The sequence below is a fragment of the Somniosus microcephalus genome, chromosome 18, assembly GCF_052327205.1.
Source record: "Somniosus microcephalus isolate GS21.2 chromosome 18, FLI_Smic_1.0, whole genome shotgun sequence".
NCBI classification, from domain to species: Eukaryota; Metazoa; Chordata; class Chondrichthyes; order Squaliformes; family Somniosidae; genus Somniosus; species Somniosus microcephalus.
Window position 1 is genome coordinate 47,388,689 of NC_141004.1, and position 18,278 is coordinate 47,406,966.

The 18,278-nt window shown below is 45.3% G+C and overlaps 1 protein-coding gene across 6 annotated transcripts in view; it reads right to left on the reverse strand.

Annotated features, from left to right (window-relative positions):
* Nucleotides 1-944: 944 nt before the first annotated feature.
* tnnt2a (troponin T type 2a (cardiac)) overlaps nucleotides 945-18,278 on the reverse strand; it is a 63,301-nt gene continuing 45,967 nt past the window's right edge. For all 6 annotated transcript variants that reach the window (XM_086011425.1, XM_086011427.1, XM_086011424.1 and 3 more), the window contains 2 exons: nucleotides 2,707-2,747; nucleotides 945-2,075 (listed from right to left, as the gene is read on the reverse strand). In XM_086011425.1, coding sequence (XP_085867551.1) covers nucleotides 2,027-2,075; nucleotides 2,707-2,747 — 90 coding nt within the window. In that variant the 3' untranslated portion in view covers nucleotides 945-2,026. The remainder of the gene's footprint in view (nucleotides 2,076-2,706; nucleotides 2,748-18,278) is intronic.

Sequence of the window (18,278 nt, forward strand, 5' to 3'; positions counted from 1 at the left end):
GACTGTTTGTTACTGGACTGTGGTTCTTTTTCAGAATGGCAAACACGGAGTTCGACAGTAAATTAATATTGTACCCACCACCATCGTTCCTAAGTTTCTCCAGTTCTAAGTGATAGTGGTACAGAGCTGAAGGAAGTAAATAAACAGGTTGCTAAGAACATGCGTCATTGGTACAGTCAACCTACCGCTCATTAATATCAGACAAAAGCCAGTTTGTCGGGTCACTTCAGCCATGACTACAGCTGGAGTTCCCAATTTTAGAAGCATACCGACTTTCCCCTAAAGCTGTTTTTACTTTAAATTTTGTATTTGAACCCACCATATTGTAGTTATTGAAAAAAATGTATTTAATACAGGAAAAAGATGATAAATGGTCAGAGTGGTTCCTGAAACAGTACCTGAATGGTACGAGGGCATCATGGTCTTTTTGCATTCCTGTAATCTTATTATTCTCACAGTTTGGAACTAGCTTTAAGTAATATGAGTATGCAACTATCAAGAACAATTACTTTAGATGATATAAAATATACAGACTATAGACACTGCGCTTTATAACAAAACAAATGGAACTGTGCAACTGTGCCACTTTGTTTGTGGTCTTCAAGACACATACACTAAGCAGCAATTAATCAATTTCCATTTGAAATTTAATATCTGGATGATAACATATTCCACAGTTAAACATATATTTCAGCATTAAATAGGGATCATTTTGAATTTTCAATGGCTATATTCTGGCTGGTGTTTTAACGTATGTAAATGTATGTAAAATGTCTTTAATACATCTAGCTGAGGCATGCATTTTGTGAATGGCAATTTAGAGCATACAAAATGGGATGTTATCCATAAGAATAAAAAGGTAAAAAATGTTAAAAGTAATGAATCAGTGTTCTGTTTCAGCTTTACTGATACAGTGGAAAGAAAGAACAGATTAAACACCCAAAATGAGTATAAATGGAATTTATTGTATAAGACTTACATATGGGAAAACATCAAAATCATATTTCCACAGCTAGGTTATTAGTAACAAAGTGGCATCACAAAGCAACTTCAGCTCATTTTCATAGACTATGAAAAAGCTTTCAGCAATTAAAAAATACGTGTCATAATTAGAAGAAGCCATAACCAGACATAGTAACAAACACATCTTCACATAATCCATTCGTCTTTGGCACTCTTCAATTAAGCACCATTTGTGTAGCGATTCGTTGTATCGTGTGGTTAACTGTGACATGCTCTAGCCAATCAGCTCAGACATTTTAACCATTATTTGTCTGGTTTTGTTGAGTGTACCTCGTGAATACTTTCTTGAAACTCAAAATGCTTGCAGTTTCCATTGTACGCTATTACATCTGCAACAGGTAGGATGTTGGTTCATTACATAGGCTAAATATTGTAAACTAGAATTCAGGTAATGTACAATTCTCAAATGTTTGCTGTTCTCTGTAATTGTGATAAATTGTTCCCTTTTTCTGCAGAAGCACTAGTTCTAAAATGACAATAATCAGGCATTCTTTGCAAAACACTCTTTACAAATTGGTTAGAAATGTTCAAATGTCTCCAGTTATCAGCTCTGCCCACATTATGGCACAGTACACTGCAGTAATCCTGAATTATCTCCCCTATCAGCAGGTACGATGTATAACTATGGTTTGTAGTGATGCATTTTCTGCCTTTGTGAAATCTTAAATATCCTGGCAGATCGTATTCACTACAAAGAAACAGCAGGCATGCAAAACCCCAACAGCTTTGAATCACAAGTGAAGAAATATTGCTGTGACAGTTAAGAAGATAACACGAGTTTTCATTATTAAAGATATTAAAATGTTGAAAGACATGAAAATGACAATAGGCAACTTAGAGTGCTCTTTAGAAGATTCTACAGATAAGGAATTGGACTGTGAGTGATACGAGTCGATTGATAACGTTAGTACATTTGATGTTGAGATTACAAGATGGTTTGACAGATGTTGACGGGACTTGTTTCTCCCCAATTTTTACAGGACAAGGTGCCTCCAAGTTTTGTTTATTTCCATCGGCCTGAGACTTTCCCCTTGCCACGGAGTCCCTTTGAGCTAAAGTGGGCAAATAATGACCAGTTATTGCTACATTTTCCGCCTGAAATTACATAAAATTTACAGCACAGAAATAGGCCATTCGTCTATACTGGTGTTAATGCTCCACGCGAGCCTTCTCGCACTCTACTTCATCTAACCCTATCAGCGTATCCTTCTATTCCTGTCTCCTTCATGTACTTAGCTAGCTTCCCCTTAAATGCATCTATGCTATTTGTCTGTAGGTATTCACATTTCAATCAATCATTCAGTAAGAGACTCACGGCAGAGAAAGTAAGAGAATGAAAAGTAGCAAATATGATGAAACTGGGGGAAATCTAATAAGAAATAAGAAATCTGAGAAGTGCATTCCACTACTGATGATGTGAGGACTCAGAATTTATACAATAAATTAATGCATAGCTCCAAACAAATTAGCTGAAGCAATCAGGATGAATGTCAATCAATTGCTACTAGATGGAAGACTATTTTAATGTACTTATATAAACTCCAAAGTCATTTAGCATGATTTGAAACAAAAGCAAAAAACTATTACAGGTCCAGAAACTGTGATGGGATTGGTCGAATAAGTTCAATGGAGTGGTTCATTACCGACCTGGTGAAGGTCGCATTATGAGTGTTAAATACTTACACCTTCTGGTGATCACTGACTCGATTTCGAAGAAGATTAATCTGTAAAACAACAAGAAAGAGAGACTTTCGGTCTAAGCGCAAATAAGGGAGAAACCCTGGATGGGTGAGATACATTGAATTTAATTGAATAAGGATAAAAGCAACTGTCCTAATTCCAGGAGCTTTTTGTGTTATGGTGGCTCATCACTAACTAATATTCTTCTAAATGAAGAGTACAGGGTAGGAAGTATTTTGAAAATGAAGCCTAGGATATCCTAGTATTTCCACTGGGTGTATTTAACGCCCATGGCACTTAGCTCTGATCCATTGTATTTTCCTTCCTCCGGTTCATTACCACATTCAGTTGAGGCACCCAGCATTATTAGCTACTGAGAGCTCACTTGGAGGCAAGAGTGAAACTGGTGCTGTGGCAGTTTCAAATGTTTACAGCAGCTTATAGAGGAAGGCCAGTGATTTCAAAACTGGGAGCAGCAACATAGTGCCATAAATCTGCCCCGAAACAGATGGGAAAATGGAGGAAAATTTTGTGTGACCAGTGAAATACAGCAATGCTTTAAATTTGTTATCTGTAGCTGGAAGGGAAATATACCAGATTAATCTTACAACATAATAGTACTGTTTCATGAGAAGAAATCCACGGACCTGATAAAGAGTCTGAATATCCCACCCATTCCCATGGGATCTCAAACTGTAGACAAGCTAACACATTTAACTAAGGGACCCGCATGCCATACTCACCACTCACACTGTTAAAGGTCAAATAAATGTACTTTATCTTGATACTTGTGTTAGTCCTTATCTACTAATGTATGTTGGAGTACTTACGCTATCTATGCACTTATAATTTCCACGAAATGTTAGGCTTTCAACTTTAAATATCCTGCTTGGTGCTTTAGTGAAAATGCAGATTAGTTGTATAAGGTGACTGGCATACATAGAACTACAAACGACTCTTGGCAACAGTAAGGAAATAAGGAAATAATGGAGTTTCCTCCGTGGGCACAACCCAGAAGTTAGTCTCAAAAATGTGGCCGATATTGTGTCCATTTTGTCAATGTCAAGTTATGCCCAAGTATCCTCCCAGTGTCAGCTGTGGCTCAGTTGGTAGCACTCTCTAGGTGGGAGGGGCTAGGAGTGAGCAGGTGTTACTGGTTGCCTGATTTCTGCAGGGAGTTGGAATGAGTTTGTAAAAAGTTGGTGGTGGGTTTTTGGTTTTCTTTTCCGGTTTTAGGACCTTTTTGGCCCATAAACGGAGGGGTCCGGAGTGCCGGGCCCCTCAGAGGACAGTGTTCCCAAGATGAATTTAATTAGGGGAGAAACTGTAGTTGGAAGGGAAAGAAAAAGGCCCAAAGATTTGGGCCGGGACCCCAGGAGGTTTGGAAAAGAAAACACGGTGGTGGTTCAGTGCGAGGATAAGGAGATACGAGCTTGGGATATTATCCATGCGGTACATGAGGACTGTGGCGAGGGAAGCTGCTTTGCCTGCCGACCAAAGCTGAATGTTGGGTTCGAGGTGACGGTCAGTGGCAGAGAGGAGGTGAAAAGACTTTTACTCAGTTTGAAAGTTCGTGATAAGTTCTTGGAGGTATCTCTGCTATATTCGGAAGAGATGGTGGTCCCATTCTTAAACTTGCCAGTTTAAACATAGAAGAAGATAGGAGCAGGAGTAGGCCATTCGGCCCCTCGAGCCTGGATTATAAGACCTTGGTGAGGGTTATGGCAAATCGTATGAAGGAGGTGTTGCCGCAGATAGTTTTGCCCTCTCAGTCCTATGGAGTCATAGGCCGGGACATCGCAGACTCTGTGGTCTCAATCCGAGATGCGATAGAGCTCATGGAAGAGAGTGGGAGGGAGGCTTATGTATTAAAAATAGATCAATGGAAAGCCTTTGATAGGGGGTCTCATGAGTTTTTATTGAAGGTTTTGGAAGCAGATAAGGAATTGGACGATGTGCTAATCAAAAAGTTGGAGTTGTGGGACATTAAAATTTGCTCAGCAATAAAGAGGAGATACTATCCAGGAACACGGGTAGCAAATGGAACCCGTTACATAAAGGTGCGGTTCCCAGAGGGGGTGAAGTCATTACTGTACAGCATGAAATTTGAGAGAATGGAAGGAGTGCAGTAATTCCGAGTACTGCATGATAACCAAGTGAAGGTTTGTTATTATTGACTTGGGCATGGCCATCTTGTAAGAAACTGTCCAGACTTGTACTGTTATAATTGCGGCGAATCTGGACACATCGCTCAGAGCTGCAAGGGGGAGAGCTGTGGGGTGTGTCACAAAGGCCCCGCCTGCTGTGAGTGTGAGGCAGAAGGAAGCAGAAGGAAGCTCTATGAGTGACGAGGAGATGGGATGATAACTCCAGAGGGATGATTATAAAAATGATGGCAAATTTAAATTTGAGAGACTTATGGAGGGACCAGAACCCCATAAAAAAGGAGTTCTCCAGAACAGGTTGGGTGGGTGATGTTTTAAAACAGAGCCAAATAGATTTTGTGTTAATGCGGGAAGGGTTAAGTTCTGAGGTGATGGAGATTTATTGTTCTGGACTTATTACATGCAGATAGCACCCTCTGGTGGTAGCTATTGTATAGCAGTGTTAGTATATAGCAGAGGTCATTTAACCTCTTGTTCCTGTTTGAACCCGGAAGTAGAATTCCAGGAAGAACCTGACTGAGTAATGGAGAATCTTCCATGAGGGATTCTCAATCTCGTGCCATCTTATCTCATATGCTAGGCCAGACGCAATATGTGTGAGTATCTTTGTTTGTTAACATGATAGCAACTTTGTCAGTGTAGTATTTGACAATACCTTGTTTATAAAAAAAGTTATTAGTTGGTATTTACAGAAGTTTAGTTCAAGGGACATTTAGTTATACAATTAGTCTATTCTATTGTAATAAATATGTTTATATCTTATGTAACATGTAATGTATAGTACTCAGTTCTATGTACAAAACATACCTTGTCTTTGATTACAGTTTCACAAATTTGTTCAAGTAAAGCTTCAAAACAGCAAACCGGCTTCTCGAGGAACTATTTGAATAAGTGTTTAACTTGCTGGATAACTAGATAGGAGCACGTCTAGCGAGACCAGTACAGTGAAAAAAAAGAAATACGGCTAGCTGTGAAGAGCGGAGCAGCAGGAATTCAGAGTAGGCCATCACGACAGAGCCAGCTTAAGTCTTCACCTTGTACACCACACTTACCTCACATCAACATGTCAGATCAACATGTCAGAGGATAATACCGAAAACGCTACTCAGCGAGTAGAAGAGCTTAAACAGTCAGACGAAACTGTAGAATGTGACAATCGGTCTATAAGCTCCAGTTACTACAGATCGCAAGCTGGTTCACGGTCATCAGGTGGTTCTAGAGTAAGCATGGCCATCGCCAAAGCACGGGCTAAGCTAGGAGCAGCTCAAGCCAGAGCTGCGCATGCCGATAGAGAAATAGAAATAAAAGTAGAACAAGCTGAACTCCGAGCTGATCTCCAAGCTGATCAGGCCCGTCTCCAAGCTGATCAGGCCCGTCTCCAAGCTGACCAGGCCCATCTCCAAGCTGAACTCCAAGCCGACCAGGCCCGTCTCCAAGCAGAACAGGCCCGTCACCAGGTTGGTCGCCAGGCTGAACAGGCCCGTCTCCAAGCCACATTAGACGCTCTGCAGCAACAAAAAGAGATAGATGCTGCGTTAGCTGAGGCACAAGTATTCGAGGCAGTTTTGGAGGGAGCTGATCCCGAGACAGCTTACAAGCCTTTAATTCCCGTTCCGCGGCAGAGTCGACGACAGTGCACCAGAGATTACGTGAGCAATCATGCCGACATACAGTTTACAAGAGAGAGGGATGAAGGCCCGCACATCTCTACAGATGCAAGCACTTCATATAACATGCCCCAAGTTGCCAACCAAGGTCAAAGTAGACAGCGTGCCTCAAGCCGCAGAATCTCCCCCAGCAAAACAGAAGACACGGTGCAGAGGAATAGAACGCTGAAGAGAGAAAGTCAGCAGCAAACCCCCTTTCATTTCCTTGAGACCTCCAACAGAGCCCCTACTCAAACCAACCCTGGCACAGGTCCCAGCACCTACGACCTCGCCAAATACCTTGCACGCAGCCAGCTGGTGACTACAGGGTTAACCAAGTTTGATGACAGGCCAGAGAATTATCGGGCTTGGAAGTCCTGCTTCCACGATGCCATATTGGGCTTAGACCTGTCGGCAGGAGAAGAGCTCGGCCTCCTTATCAAATGACTCGGCCCAGAGTCCGCCGGACAGGTTGGAGAACTTTCCGAAGTTGACGAATAAGGAACCCCAGAAGCTCCGCGACCTTGGAGGTCTGCTGTCGGAACTCGAAGCCGCAAAGCAGGACGGCTACCTACCCGGCCTATCGTACTTAGACACTTCCAGAGGGGTAAGTCCTATCATTGAGAAGCTTCCATTTAACCTGCAGGAGAAGTGGATATCGTTTGGGTCAAAGTTCAAGCTAAAGCACAACGTTACCGTCCCACCATTCTCTGCGTTTGCCAAATTCATCCGTAAAGAAGCCAAAGCCAGGAATGGCCCCAGCTTCAACCTCTTCTCCCACACAGCACTTGCCAGAAGAGACAAGTTTGACAGACATGGAAAGACACCAATATCTGTCCACAAAATGCAAGTATCTTCAACCGAGAACACGAAGGATCAGAAGAAATCTGAGGATATGAGCAAACAATGCCCCATCCACAACAAGCCCCATCCATTAAGGAAGTGCAGAGGCTTCAGAGAGAAGTCCCTGGAAGATCGGAAACAGTATCTCAAAGAGAATTCTATATGTTTCAAGTGCTGCTCTTCCACGAACCATCTCGCCAAGAACTGCAAGGTAGATGCAAAATGCACAGAATGTGAAAGTGATCGGCACATTTCAGCACTCCACCGAGGCCCAGCTCCTTGGAAGTCAGAGTCGCCTCTTCCCGCCTCTGAGCACGGCGGGGAGAGAGAGGGAGCTGCCGGTCCGGAGATTACATCCAAGTGCACCGAGGTGTGTGGAGAAGGAGTGAACGCAAGAGCATGCTCCAAGATATGCCTCGTTAATGTGTACCCTGTAGGACGTCGCCGAGAATCTGAAAAGATGTATGCCATACTAGACGAACAAAGCAATCGTTCTCTAGCAAGATCCGAGTTCTTCGACATCTTCAAGGTCAAAGGAAGTCCATCGCCTTACACGCTGAAGATGTGTGCTGGACTTTCAGAGACAGCCGGCAGGAGGGCCTGCGGTTATGTTGTTGAGTCAGCCGACGGGAAGATTAGCCTCCCCCTTCCTACACTCATCGAATGTAATCAAGTCCCCGACAACTGTTCTGAGATTCCCACTCTGAATGCAGCTTATCATCACCGTCATCTACGACGCATTGCAGACAAGATCCCACCTCTTGATCCAGATGCAGGCATACTTCTGTTGTTGGGAAGGGACATCCTGAGGGTACATAAGATAAGGAAACAGATCAACGGTCCACATGACGGCCCTTTCGCCCGAAGGCTAGACCTCGGCTGGGTCATTGTTGGAGACGTGTGCCTCAGGGGTGCTCACAAGCCATCTCAGGTGAGCACACTCAAGACTTCCATCTTGGAGAATGGTCGTCCAAGCTACCTTACTCCATGCAGTAGTCAGATCCGAGTGACAGAGAAGTTCAGTCATACGGCCCAGCCTCAGAAGCCCCCAGCGCTGATCTCCACAGACAGCACACAGATGATGCTCACTGGAGAGAACCCCGGTCAGTCAGTCTTCTGTCGCACTGCCAATGACCACAAACTTGCTCCATCGATCGACGACAGGGGGTTCCTTCAGATTATGGACAATGAGGTCTCTCGTGAAAGCTCTAACAGCTGGGTTGCACCCTTACCCTTCCAGAACCCCAGACGATGGCTGTCGAACAACAGGGAGTATGCCTATAATCGTCTTAACTCACTCCATCGCACACTAGAGAAGAAGCCGAAGATGAAAGCACACTTCCTAGAGTTTGTCAAGAAAATGCTGGTCAACAATCATGCAGAGATAGCTCCTCCACTCCAGGAAAGCCAAGAGTTTTGGTACCTCCCTTCCTTCGGAGTCTATCATCCCAAAAAGCCGGAACTGATCCGCGTGGTATTTGACTCCAGTGCACCATATCAGGGAGTCTCTCTCAACGACGTACTCCTCACAGGGCACGATCTCAACAACAGCCTCTTGGGGGTACTCATCAGATTCAGGAAAGAGCCCGTCGCCATCACTGCCGATATCCAGCACATGTTTCACTGCTTTGTGGTGAGAGAAGACCACAGAGACTTTCTCAGCATCCTGTGGTATCGTAACTGTAGTGTCCGAGTATAAATAATACACGGACTGCAGGAGAACAATAATAACAGGTATTTACTGAACAGAGGGTAACTTAAGACTGAAGTACAGAAGCCTGCTATGGCTTTATATACGGGGTGGTCACTGTCGGTTCTGCAGTATAGAATCAGTTCTTCTCTTAAAGGTACATACACAACAATTCCTCCCCTTTTAGATAAACAGTACATAACACTCATTTAACAACTAAATAATAACTAATTACAATTACAATTTTCTCTGTACTATATACATCAACTGAAATAATCATTTATAAGTTCAGTCTTTGAGGAGGCTTCCTGATCCTGTCTGGATAGCGCCTTTCTCGAGTATCCTGTTCTTGCAGCGGAGTTGATTCTGGCTCATTGTCATTGGTTGGTTCGTCAGCTTCCAATACCACTGCTTCTGAGGTAGACGCAATCTGTACTTCGGGTTGATTACCAGGTGCACCTGCTCGTGGTATGGGTTTGGCTTGTTCCTGTGACTCTAGAATCTGGTCAGCATGGCGTCTCACGATGCTCTCTCCAACGTCCACTGTGTACATTAGTGGTCCCTGCTGTGTGCATATCGTTCCTGGCTGCCATTTTTCTGTTCAGTAGTCGCGGGCCAAGACTAGTTGCCCTATCTTGAAGCTCCTGGTTGGCTTCTCATTTATGTGCTGGAATTGCTTATCCTCAACATCTCGTCTTATGTTTGGTTTGAGCAAATCCAGGCGACATCTTAGCCTTCGGTTGAAGAACATTATGGCTGGAGCTTGGTTGGTGACTGCATGTGTTGCATTCCGGTAAGCAAACAAGAAATTATCCACCTTGTGCTGTAGTGGTATGTCGTCATTATGCATTGCCTTTATTGCCTTTTTATAGGTCTGAACAAACCTCTCAGCCAATCCATTTGTGGCTGGATGATATGGGGCAGATGTGTAATGTTTCACCCCATTATTCCTCAAAAACCTCCGGAAATCCTCGGACACAAACTGTGGCCCATTGTCGGAGCAAATCTGTTCTGGCAAGCCATTCCTGGCAAAGATGGTCCGTAGGACTGCAATAGTTTTCTCCGTGGTGGTGGAGGACATTTTGATGACCTCTGGCCATTTCGAATGAGCGTCCACAGCGATTAGGAACATTGAGTCTATAAATGGACCAGCAAAATCAATGTTGCCATAGAGATGAGGGCCACTCCCATGGATGTAGCGGGGCCTGTGGTGGAGCGTTTTGGACCTTCTGGCATCCTGTGCATCTCTTGGTCATATCCTCGATTTCTTTATCGATTCCCGGCCACCACACAAATGCCCTGGCTAGGCTCTTCATTTTTACCCCTCCCAGATGACCCTCATGAAGCTCATTGAGCACTCTATCTCTCAACTTGGGTGGAATTATCACTCGGGATCCACACATCAAGGTCCCCCGGCACACTGATAGCTGTTCTCTCCTTGGCAAGAATGCTGGCAACAGTGAGTCGCCATGTGCTGGCCATCCCTTCACCGTCAAATCATAGACCCGAGAGAGTGTCGGGTCATTTCGGGTTTCCTTCTCTATACTTGAGTTTTTAACAGGTAGACATTCGACTATAGTCGCATGGAATATCTCAACAGGGTCCACTGCAGGTGCTTCCTCTACCGTAGGCAACGGTAGGCGCGACAGCCCATCAGCGTTTCCATGCTGTTTCGTACCCTTATACTCTATGTCGTACTGATGTGCCCCTAGAAAAAGTGACCATCTTTGCAGCCGTTGCGCCGTCATCACCGGAACGCCCTTCTTTGGGTTTAAAATGGAGACCAGGGGCTGATGATCAGTCAGTAGGGTGAATTTCTGCCCGTGCAGGTAGTGATTGAACTTTTTCACCCCCCACACCAGGCTGAGGGCCTCCCTGTCAATCTGGGCGTAGTTACGCTCGGCTGAGGTTAACGAGCGCGACGCAAAGGCTATTGGCCTCTCTGAACCGTCAAGGAATTTGTGTGACAGCACCGCTCCGATGCCGTAGGGAGACGCATCACATGCTAACCGAATCGGTACTGTTGGATTGTAGTGGGCCAATACTTCTTTTGAAGTGATTAGGCATTTACATTTCTGAAAGGCACGCTTACACTCATCACTCCATTTCCATGTTACTCCAGTTTGCAGTAGGGCGTTCAGTGGGTGCAGAATTGTAGATAAATTCAGCAAGAACTTATGGCAGTAGTTCACCAACCCGAGGAACGACCTCAATTGCGACACATTTTCCGGTGCTGGAGCCTTGACTACAGCCTCAATCTTAACCGGCGACTTATGCAACCCTTCCTCATCAACCATGTGCCCACAATACGAGATTTGTCTCCTGAAGAAATCTCGCATTTGGGGCGGTTGGCTCGTAGCCCATATTCCTGTAATCTCGTGAGCACCTGCTCCAGGTTGGCAAGGTGTTCACTGTCATTTTCGCCCATAACCAGGATGTCGTCCAAATAACACTGGGTCCCCGGGATCCCTTGCAGGACTTAGTCCATCGCCCTCTGCCAAATAGCCGGGGCTGATGCTACCCCGAATACCAGTTGATTGTACTGGTAAAGACCTTTGTGAGTGTTTATCGTGAGGTATTTCCTAGATGCTTCTTCCACCTCCATTTGTAGATACGCTTGGGCCAGATCAATCTTTGTAATGTGTTTCCCTCCAGATAGTGAGGCGAAAATATCTTCTATCCGTGGAAGTGGATATTGTACTGTGTGCAGGACTGGGTTCACAGTTACCTTGAAGTCCCCACAGATGCGAACCTTCTTCGGTTCCCCAGGCGTGCTGCTCAATGATTTCTTCATTACAGGAAAGATGGGTGTGGCCCACTCGCTCCAGTCCACCTTGGACAGCACACCCAAACGCTCCAGACTCTCCAGTTCTGCTTCAACGGCTGGGCGGATCGCGTAAGGTACCGGTCTGGCCTTAAAAAATTTTGGGTTTGCGTTATCTTCGATTTTTATCGTTGCCGTTACTCCTTTTAGAGTCCCAAGTCCTTGTTGGAACACCTCTTTCGCGTCAGTTAGAATTTTTGACAGTCGTCCAGGTGTGATGTCATCATCCTTTTTATCGGTCACAGTTAGTACCTGAATGGAATGCCAATCCAATTGTATTTTTCGGATCCATTCACGTCCCAATAATGGTGGTCCTCCATCTGGTAGTATATATAGGTACAGTTTCTGTGTTTCCTTGCCGTTGTATTCAACTGGCACCCTTATTTTTCCTCTGGGGTAGACTTTTTGCCCCATGTATGTCTTCAATACAATGGATGTGTCCTTCAAGGGTATGTGTGAGAATAGCCGCTCATAGTCTCGTCGATTCATGAAAGTTAGGGCTGATCTTGTGTCCAATTCCATCTTTACTGGGGACCCTGCTATCATGAGGGTAACCCAAATGGTTCGGTGATCCTCCTTTGCGATCACGTTGTGTAATTTTGGACAACATAGTCTCCTGCTCCCGGAGCCCTTATCACTCTCCTGATCTTCCGAACTACTGCCTGTCAATTTCTTTACTTTCTTGTACTTTTCCTTAGTAGTTCTTTTAGTGTTGGTTTTCTTTCCCGACCTACAGACTCTTGCTATGTGTCCCATTTTCCCACATTGCCTGCATACTTTGTCCTTAAACCAGCAGTCCTTCTGATCATGGGTTGTTCTGCCGCAGCGATAGCACTTTTCTGCTCCATACGCCATTTCGTTAGCGCTGTATTCTTGTGGTTTCTGTTGTATTTCTGCAGCTCCCCGTGCTGCTGCTTCGTAGGATACTGCCACACTGAAAGCCTGTTCTAGCGTCAGGTCCTTTTCCGAAAGTAGTTGTTTCTGGGTTCCTTCACTCTGGAGCCCGCAGACAAACTTATCCCGTAAGGTGTCTGCCAGTCCTGCTCCGAACTGGCAGTGCTTCGATAACTTGTGTAGTTCCGTAAGATAGTCAGCATTGCTCTTATCTTTGTGCTGGTTTCTTTTATGGAACTTGAATCTTTCTGCTATCAGCAGCGGTGTAGGGTTTAGGTGTTCCTGTAATATATTAACAATCTCTTCAAAACTTTTTTCCATTGGTTTACCTGGGGTAATTAAATTCCGCAATAGGCCGTAAGTTCTCGAGCCCATCAAATTTAATAATACCGATGCCTTCTTTCCATCGGCCACCTCATTGGCATTGCAGTACACTTCAATTCTTTCCACATACGTGGTCCAGTCTTCTACCTCGTTGTCGAAAGCAGTGATACTGCCACTTTTTGGCATCTTGGGTGATTTAAAATGGCACCTCCCGCGCTTTTTCTTCTTCACCAATGGAATAAAATGGCGCCTCCCATGCTTTTCCTTCTTCCCCTTGCTGCCACGCTGCTCCTAGCGTTCTGCAGGGTAATGGCGGCGACCCGCGGCTTCGGCACGTCTCACTTTTCCTTCCCCTTGTTTTATTTTCGCTACGCTGCCCGGTTCTTGAGCACCGACCGCGCCCTGTGCGCTCCACCCTCTCTCTCTCTCTTTTCCTCCCGACGACGCTGTACGACCCCTTTGCAGAGCTGCTCGATCGAGCTCGAGCCCACCGCAGTCCGGAAGTGTCAGCGCACTACCTGCTAGCAGCACGATTTGCTGGAACACCTTGACTGGGGAGCCAAGCCCAGCTCTCCACAGCCTCTCCTGCAATTCTCCAAACTCTGATGGATCCTTGGGCGGTTGCCCACGGTCGACGCCTGTTGTTCTGACTTCGACCTCTAAGAAGCTTCTTCTCAGGGAAAGATCCCCGTGAGGTGATGCAGTACTGCAGGTGAGTTCGAACCTGTTCATCGCCAATGTAGTGTCCGAGTATAAATAATACACGGACTGCAGGAGAACAATAATAACAGGTATTTACTGAACAGAGGGTAACTTAAGACTGAAGTACAGAAGCCTGCTGTGGCTTTATATACAGGGGTGGTCACTGCCGGTACTGCAGTATAGAATCAGTTCTTCTCTTAAAGGTACATACACAACAGTAACAACGACCCCAGCAGAGACATTGTGGACTACAGAATGCGTGTCCATGTCTTCGGGAATAGCCCGTCCCCTGCTGTCGCCATATACGGACTGAGGAGGGATGCCAAGGAAGAAGACAACGTCTTTGGCAGCGATGTGAGAGGGTTCATCGAACGAGAGTTCTATGTCGACGACGCACTGAAGTCATTCCCGACCGAAGCAGTGGCCATCAGTACCCTCAGACGAGCTCAGGAACTACTTGCACTATCCAACCTCAGGCTGCACAAGATAGCCTCTAACAGACCAGCAGTGATGGAGGCATTCCCCCCTGAAGATCGTGCTAAGGACGTCAAGGATCTGGACCTCTTCACTGATGACCTCCCCCTACAGCGTAGCCTAGGAGTGTCTTGGAACATAGCAACAGACACGTTCGCGTTCCAAGTCTTAGATGACAAGAAACCTTTCACACGTAGAGGAGTGCTCTCTACAGTCAACAGCCTATACGACCCTCTCAGCTTCTTAGCCCTTGTCACCATACAAGGCAGGCTGCTCCTCAGGGAACTCTCCACACGCGCTGAAGAGTGTGATTCACCTCTCCCTGAAGAGATGGAAGCAGAGTGGGACAGATGGAGAGACTCACTCCAAGACTTACAGGAGATCCGAATACCTCGCTCCTATATGTCCTTCTCTCCCTCAAATGCCCAATTCAATGAGCTTTGTGTCTTTGCAGACCCATCCGCTAGGCCATTGCAGGTGTGGCTTATCTGAAGGTCACCACTCAAGATGGACAAAGCAAAGTCGGCTTCGTCTTTGGTAAGGCCAAGTTGGCACCCCAGCCAGACCTCACCATACCTAGATTGGAACTGTGCGCAGCAGTATTAGCAGTTGAGATTGCAGAGTTCATAGAAGAGGAGATTGATCTGAAGTTCGACAGCATCACATATTATATAGGCAGCAAAGTGGTGCTAGGATACATCCATAACCAAAGTAGATGGTTCTACGTATACGTGAACAACAGGGTCCAACGTATTCGACAGTCCACATCCCCCGACCAGTGGAGGTACGTCCCCGCAGACCTGAACCCAGCTGACCATGGGTCTAAATCTGTAACAGCGTCCCTTCTCAGCAGCATGACATGGCTGTCAGGACCTGCTTTTCTTCAGGATCCGTCCCCGCACTTCTCCGAACTCAATGAGTCATTCGACCTCCTCAACCCTGTTTCTGACTCCGAGATACGCCCTCAAGTCACAGCGAACGTTACTCAAATCTCTAAGGACCTGATGAGCACCAAATGCTTCGAGCGTTTCTCCAAATGGAACACTCTCATAAAGACGGTAGCATGCCTAACCCACATAGTTCATACCTTCTCCCAGTCTACACAAGAGAGTAGCTGCCATGGGTGGCTCATCTGTTGTAAGAGTCCCTCTGAAGAGGAGCTCAAGAGAGCCAAAATCTTTGTGATGAAGAGTGTCCAACATGAGTGTTACTCAGAAGAGTTGAAGTGCATAGCAGCAGAACGCAACCTACCCCCTCACAGCAGTCTACGGAAGCTGCATCCTATTGTTGACACCGACGGACTGTCTCTGAGGTGGTTCTTCTTTTGTCGCCAGAGGATTCCAGTGACAAGTAAAGTTAGGACTATGTGGAGTCGCTAACGACTCCAGACGGGGAGTGTTCTGGACTTATTACATGCAGATAGCACCCTCTGGTGGTAGCTATTGTATAGCAGTGTTAGTATACAGCAGAGGTCATTTGACCTCTTGTTCCTGTTTGAACCCGGAAGTAGAATTCCAGGAAGAACCTGACTGAGTAATGGAGAATCTTCCATGAGGGATTCTCAATCTAGTGCCATCTTATCTCATATGCTAGGCCAGATGCAATATCTGTGAGTATCTTTGTTTGTTAACATGATAGCAACTTTGTCAGTGTAGTATTTGACAGTACCTTGTTTATAAAAAGTTATTAGTTGGTATTTACAGAAGTTTAGTTCAAGGGACATTTAGTTTTACAGTTAGTCTATTCTATTGTTATAAATATGTTTATATCTTATGTAACATTTAATGTATAGTACTCAGTTCTATGTACAAAACATACTTTGTCTTTGTTTACAGTTTCACAAATTTGTTCAAGTAAAGCTTCAAAACAGCAAACCGGCTTCTCGAGGAATTATTTGAATAAGTGTTTAACTTGCTGGATAACTAGATAGGAGCACGTCTAGCGAGACCAGTACATTTATTATAAAAACATATTTTTTTAGTGACCACTGGTCTTTGGTTCTTAGAATTAAGAACAGCAGAGTTAAGATCGGTTCAGGGCTGTGGATTTTAAACAATCAATACCTGAAAGAAATTGCTTATAAAGAAGGGATTTTAAATATAATAAACAATGCTCGGAAGGAACCTTTGTTCTTGAAAGAAAGAAGAGTTTGTGTAGTGTATGTAACCTGTACCACCTTAAGAGGATACCTTAAGGGATGGACTACTTTTTGATGGCTCCTGTACATTGTAGTACCGGTGGTGACCACACCGGTATATATATAACCCTGTGGAGCAAAGTGTATTTCAGTTCAGCCCTGACCCTCAATTACTAAAGACCTGTTTAATTATTTCTGTAGTCTGTGTCCAGTTATTCAGCATAACTACATTGGGAAACACAGACTCAACAGTTTGGTGGGACAATTTCAAATATGAGGTAAAAGTTTTTTCGGTATGTTATGGGAAAAAGAGGGCGGCAGCTAACCGGCGTCAAGAAGAGAATATAAACAAAAGGTTTACGGATGTCTGTAAAGCAGTTGACGGAGGGGATAAGGGAGCTGAGACTAAGTTCCGGGTGCTAAAGGAAGAATGGGAATTGTTGCAAGCTGAAAAATGCAAGGGGGCCATTCTCCGTGCAAAGGCTAGAGATGCATTGGAGGGCGAAACATGTGCCAGATATTTTTTTAGAGCAAGAGAAGCTGCGATAGAGATTATCATTAATTGGAGAGTTGAAGGTTGGGGAGAAGATCATTAATGAAAGTGGGGAGATTTTAGAGGCAGCTAGCAGCTTTTAACAAGAGTTATATACAAAAGAATACATTTCCAATTTGGCGATGGAGAAGGTTAGTGCTTTTATTGAAGAGGCTTTAAAGGAGGATGAGAGAAGCATGTGTGACAAAGAAGTAGGATCAGCGGAAATAAAAGTAGCAATAAGTGGAATGAAGGGCGGGGGGGGGGGGATGCCCAGGGTCCGATGGACTAAGTGCAAAAATTTTCGAGATTTTAAGTCAATTGCTCTTTGGAGTTTATAAGGAAATTAAAATTGAGGGAAGCCTGGCCCCATCTATGAGGAGAGGTGTCATAAGCTTAGCTTATATAAAAATAAAGGGGACAGAAGGGATCTGAAGAATTGTAGGCCCATCACATTATTTGTTGTGTATGTACCTTTAAGAGAGAACTGATTTTATACTGTAGTGCCGGCAGTGACCACACCTGTATATAAAGCCGTAGCAGACTTCTGTACTTTCAGTTTCAGCATACACTCTGTTCAGTAAACACCTGTTATTATTGTTCTCCTGCAGTCCGTGTGTTATTGATACGCGGACACTACACTGGCGACGAGCAGGTTCGAACTCACCTGCAGTACTGCATCACCTCACAGGGATCCTTCCCTGAAAAGAAGCTTCTTGGAGGTCGAAGTCAGAGCAACGGGCGTCGACCGCGGGCAACCGCCCAGTGATCCAGCGGAGTTCAGAGAATCGCAGGGGAGGCTGTGGAGAGATGGGCTTGGCTCCCCAGTTAAGGTGTTCCAGCAAATCGTGCTGGTAGCAGGTAGTGCGCTGACCCTTCCGGACTGCGGCGTGCTCAAGCTCAATCGAGCGGCTCTGCAAAGGGGCCGTGCAGCGTCGTCGGGAGGAAAAGAGAGAGACAGAGGGTGGAGCGCACAGGGCGCAGTCGGTGCTCAAGAACCGGGCAGCGTAGAGAAACTAAAACGAGGGGAAGGAAACAGAGACGCGCCGAAGCCGCGGGGCGCTGCCATTACCCTTTAGAATGCTAGGAGCAGCGTTGGCAGCAAGGGGAAGAAGGAAAAGCGTGGGAGGCGCCATTTTATTCCATTGGGGAAGAAGGAAAAGCGCGGGAGGCACCATTTTAATCCATTGGGGAAGAAGGAAAAGCGCGGGAGGCGCCATTTTAAACCACCCAAGATGCCGAAGAGTGGCAGTATCACTGCTTTCGACAACGAAATAGAAGACTGGACCACGTATGTGGAAAGAATTGAAGTGTACTGCAAGGCAAATGAGGTGGCCGATGGAA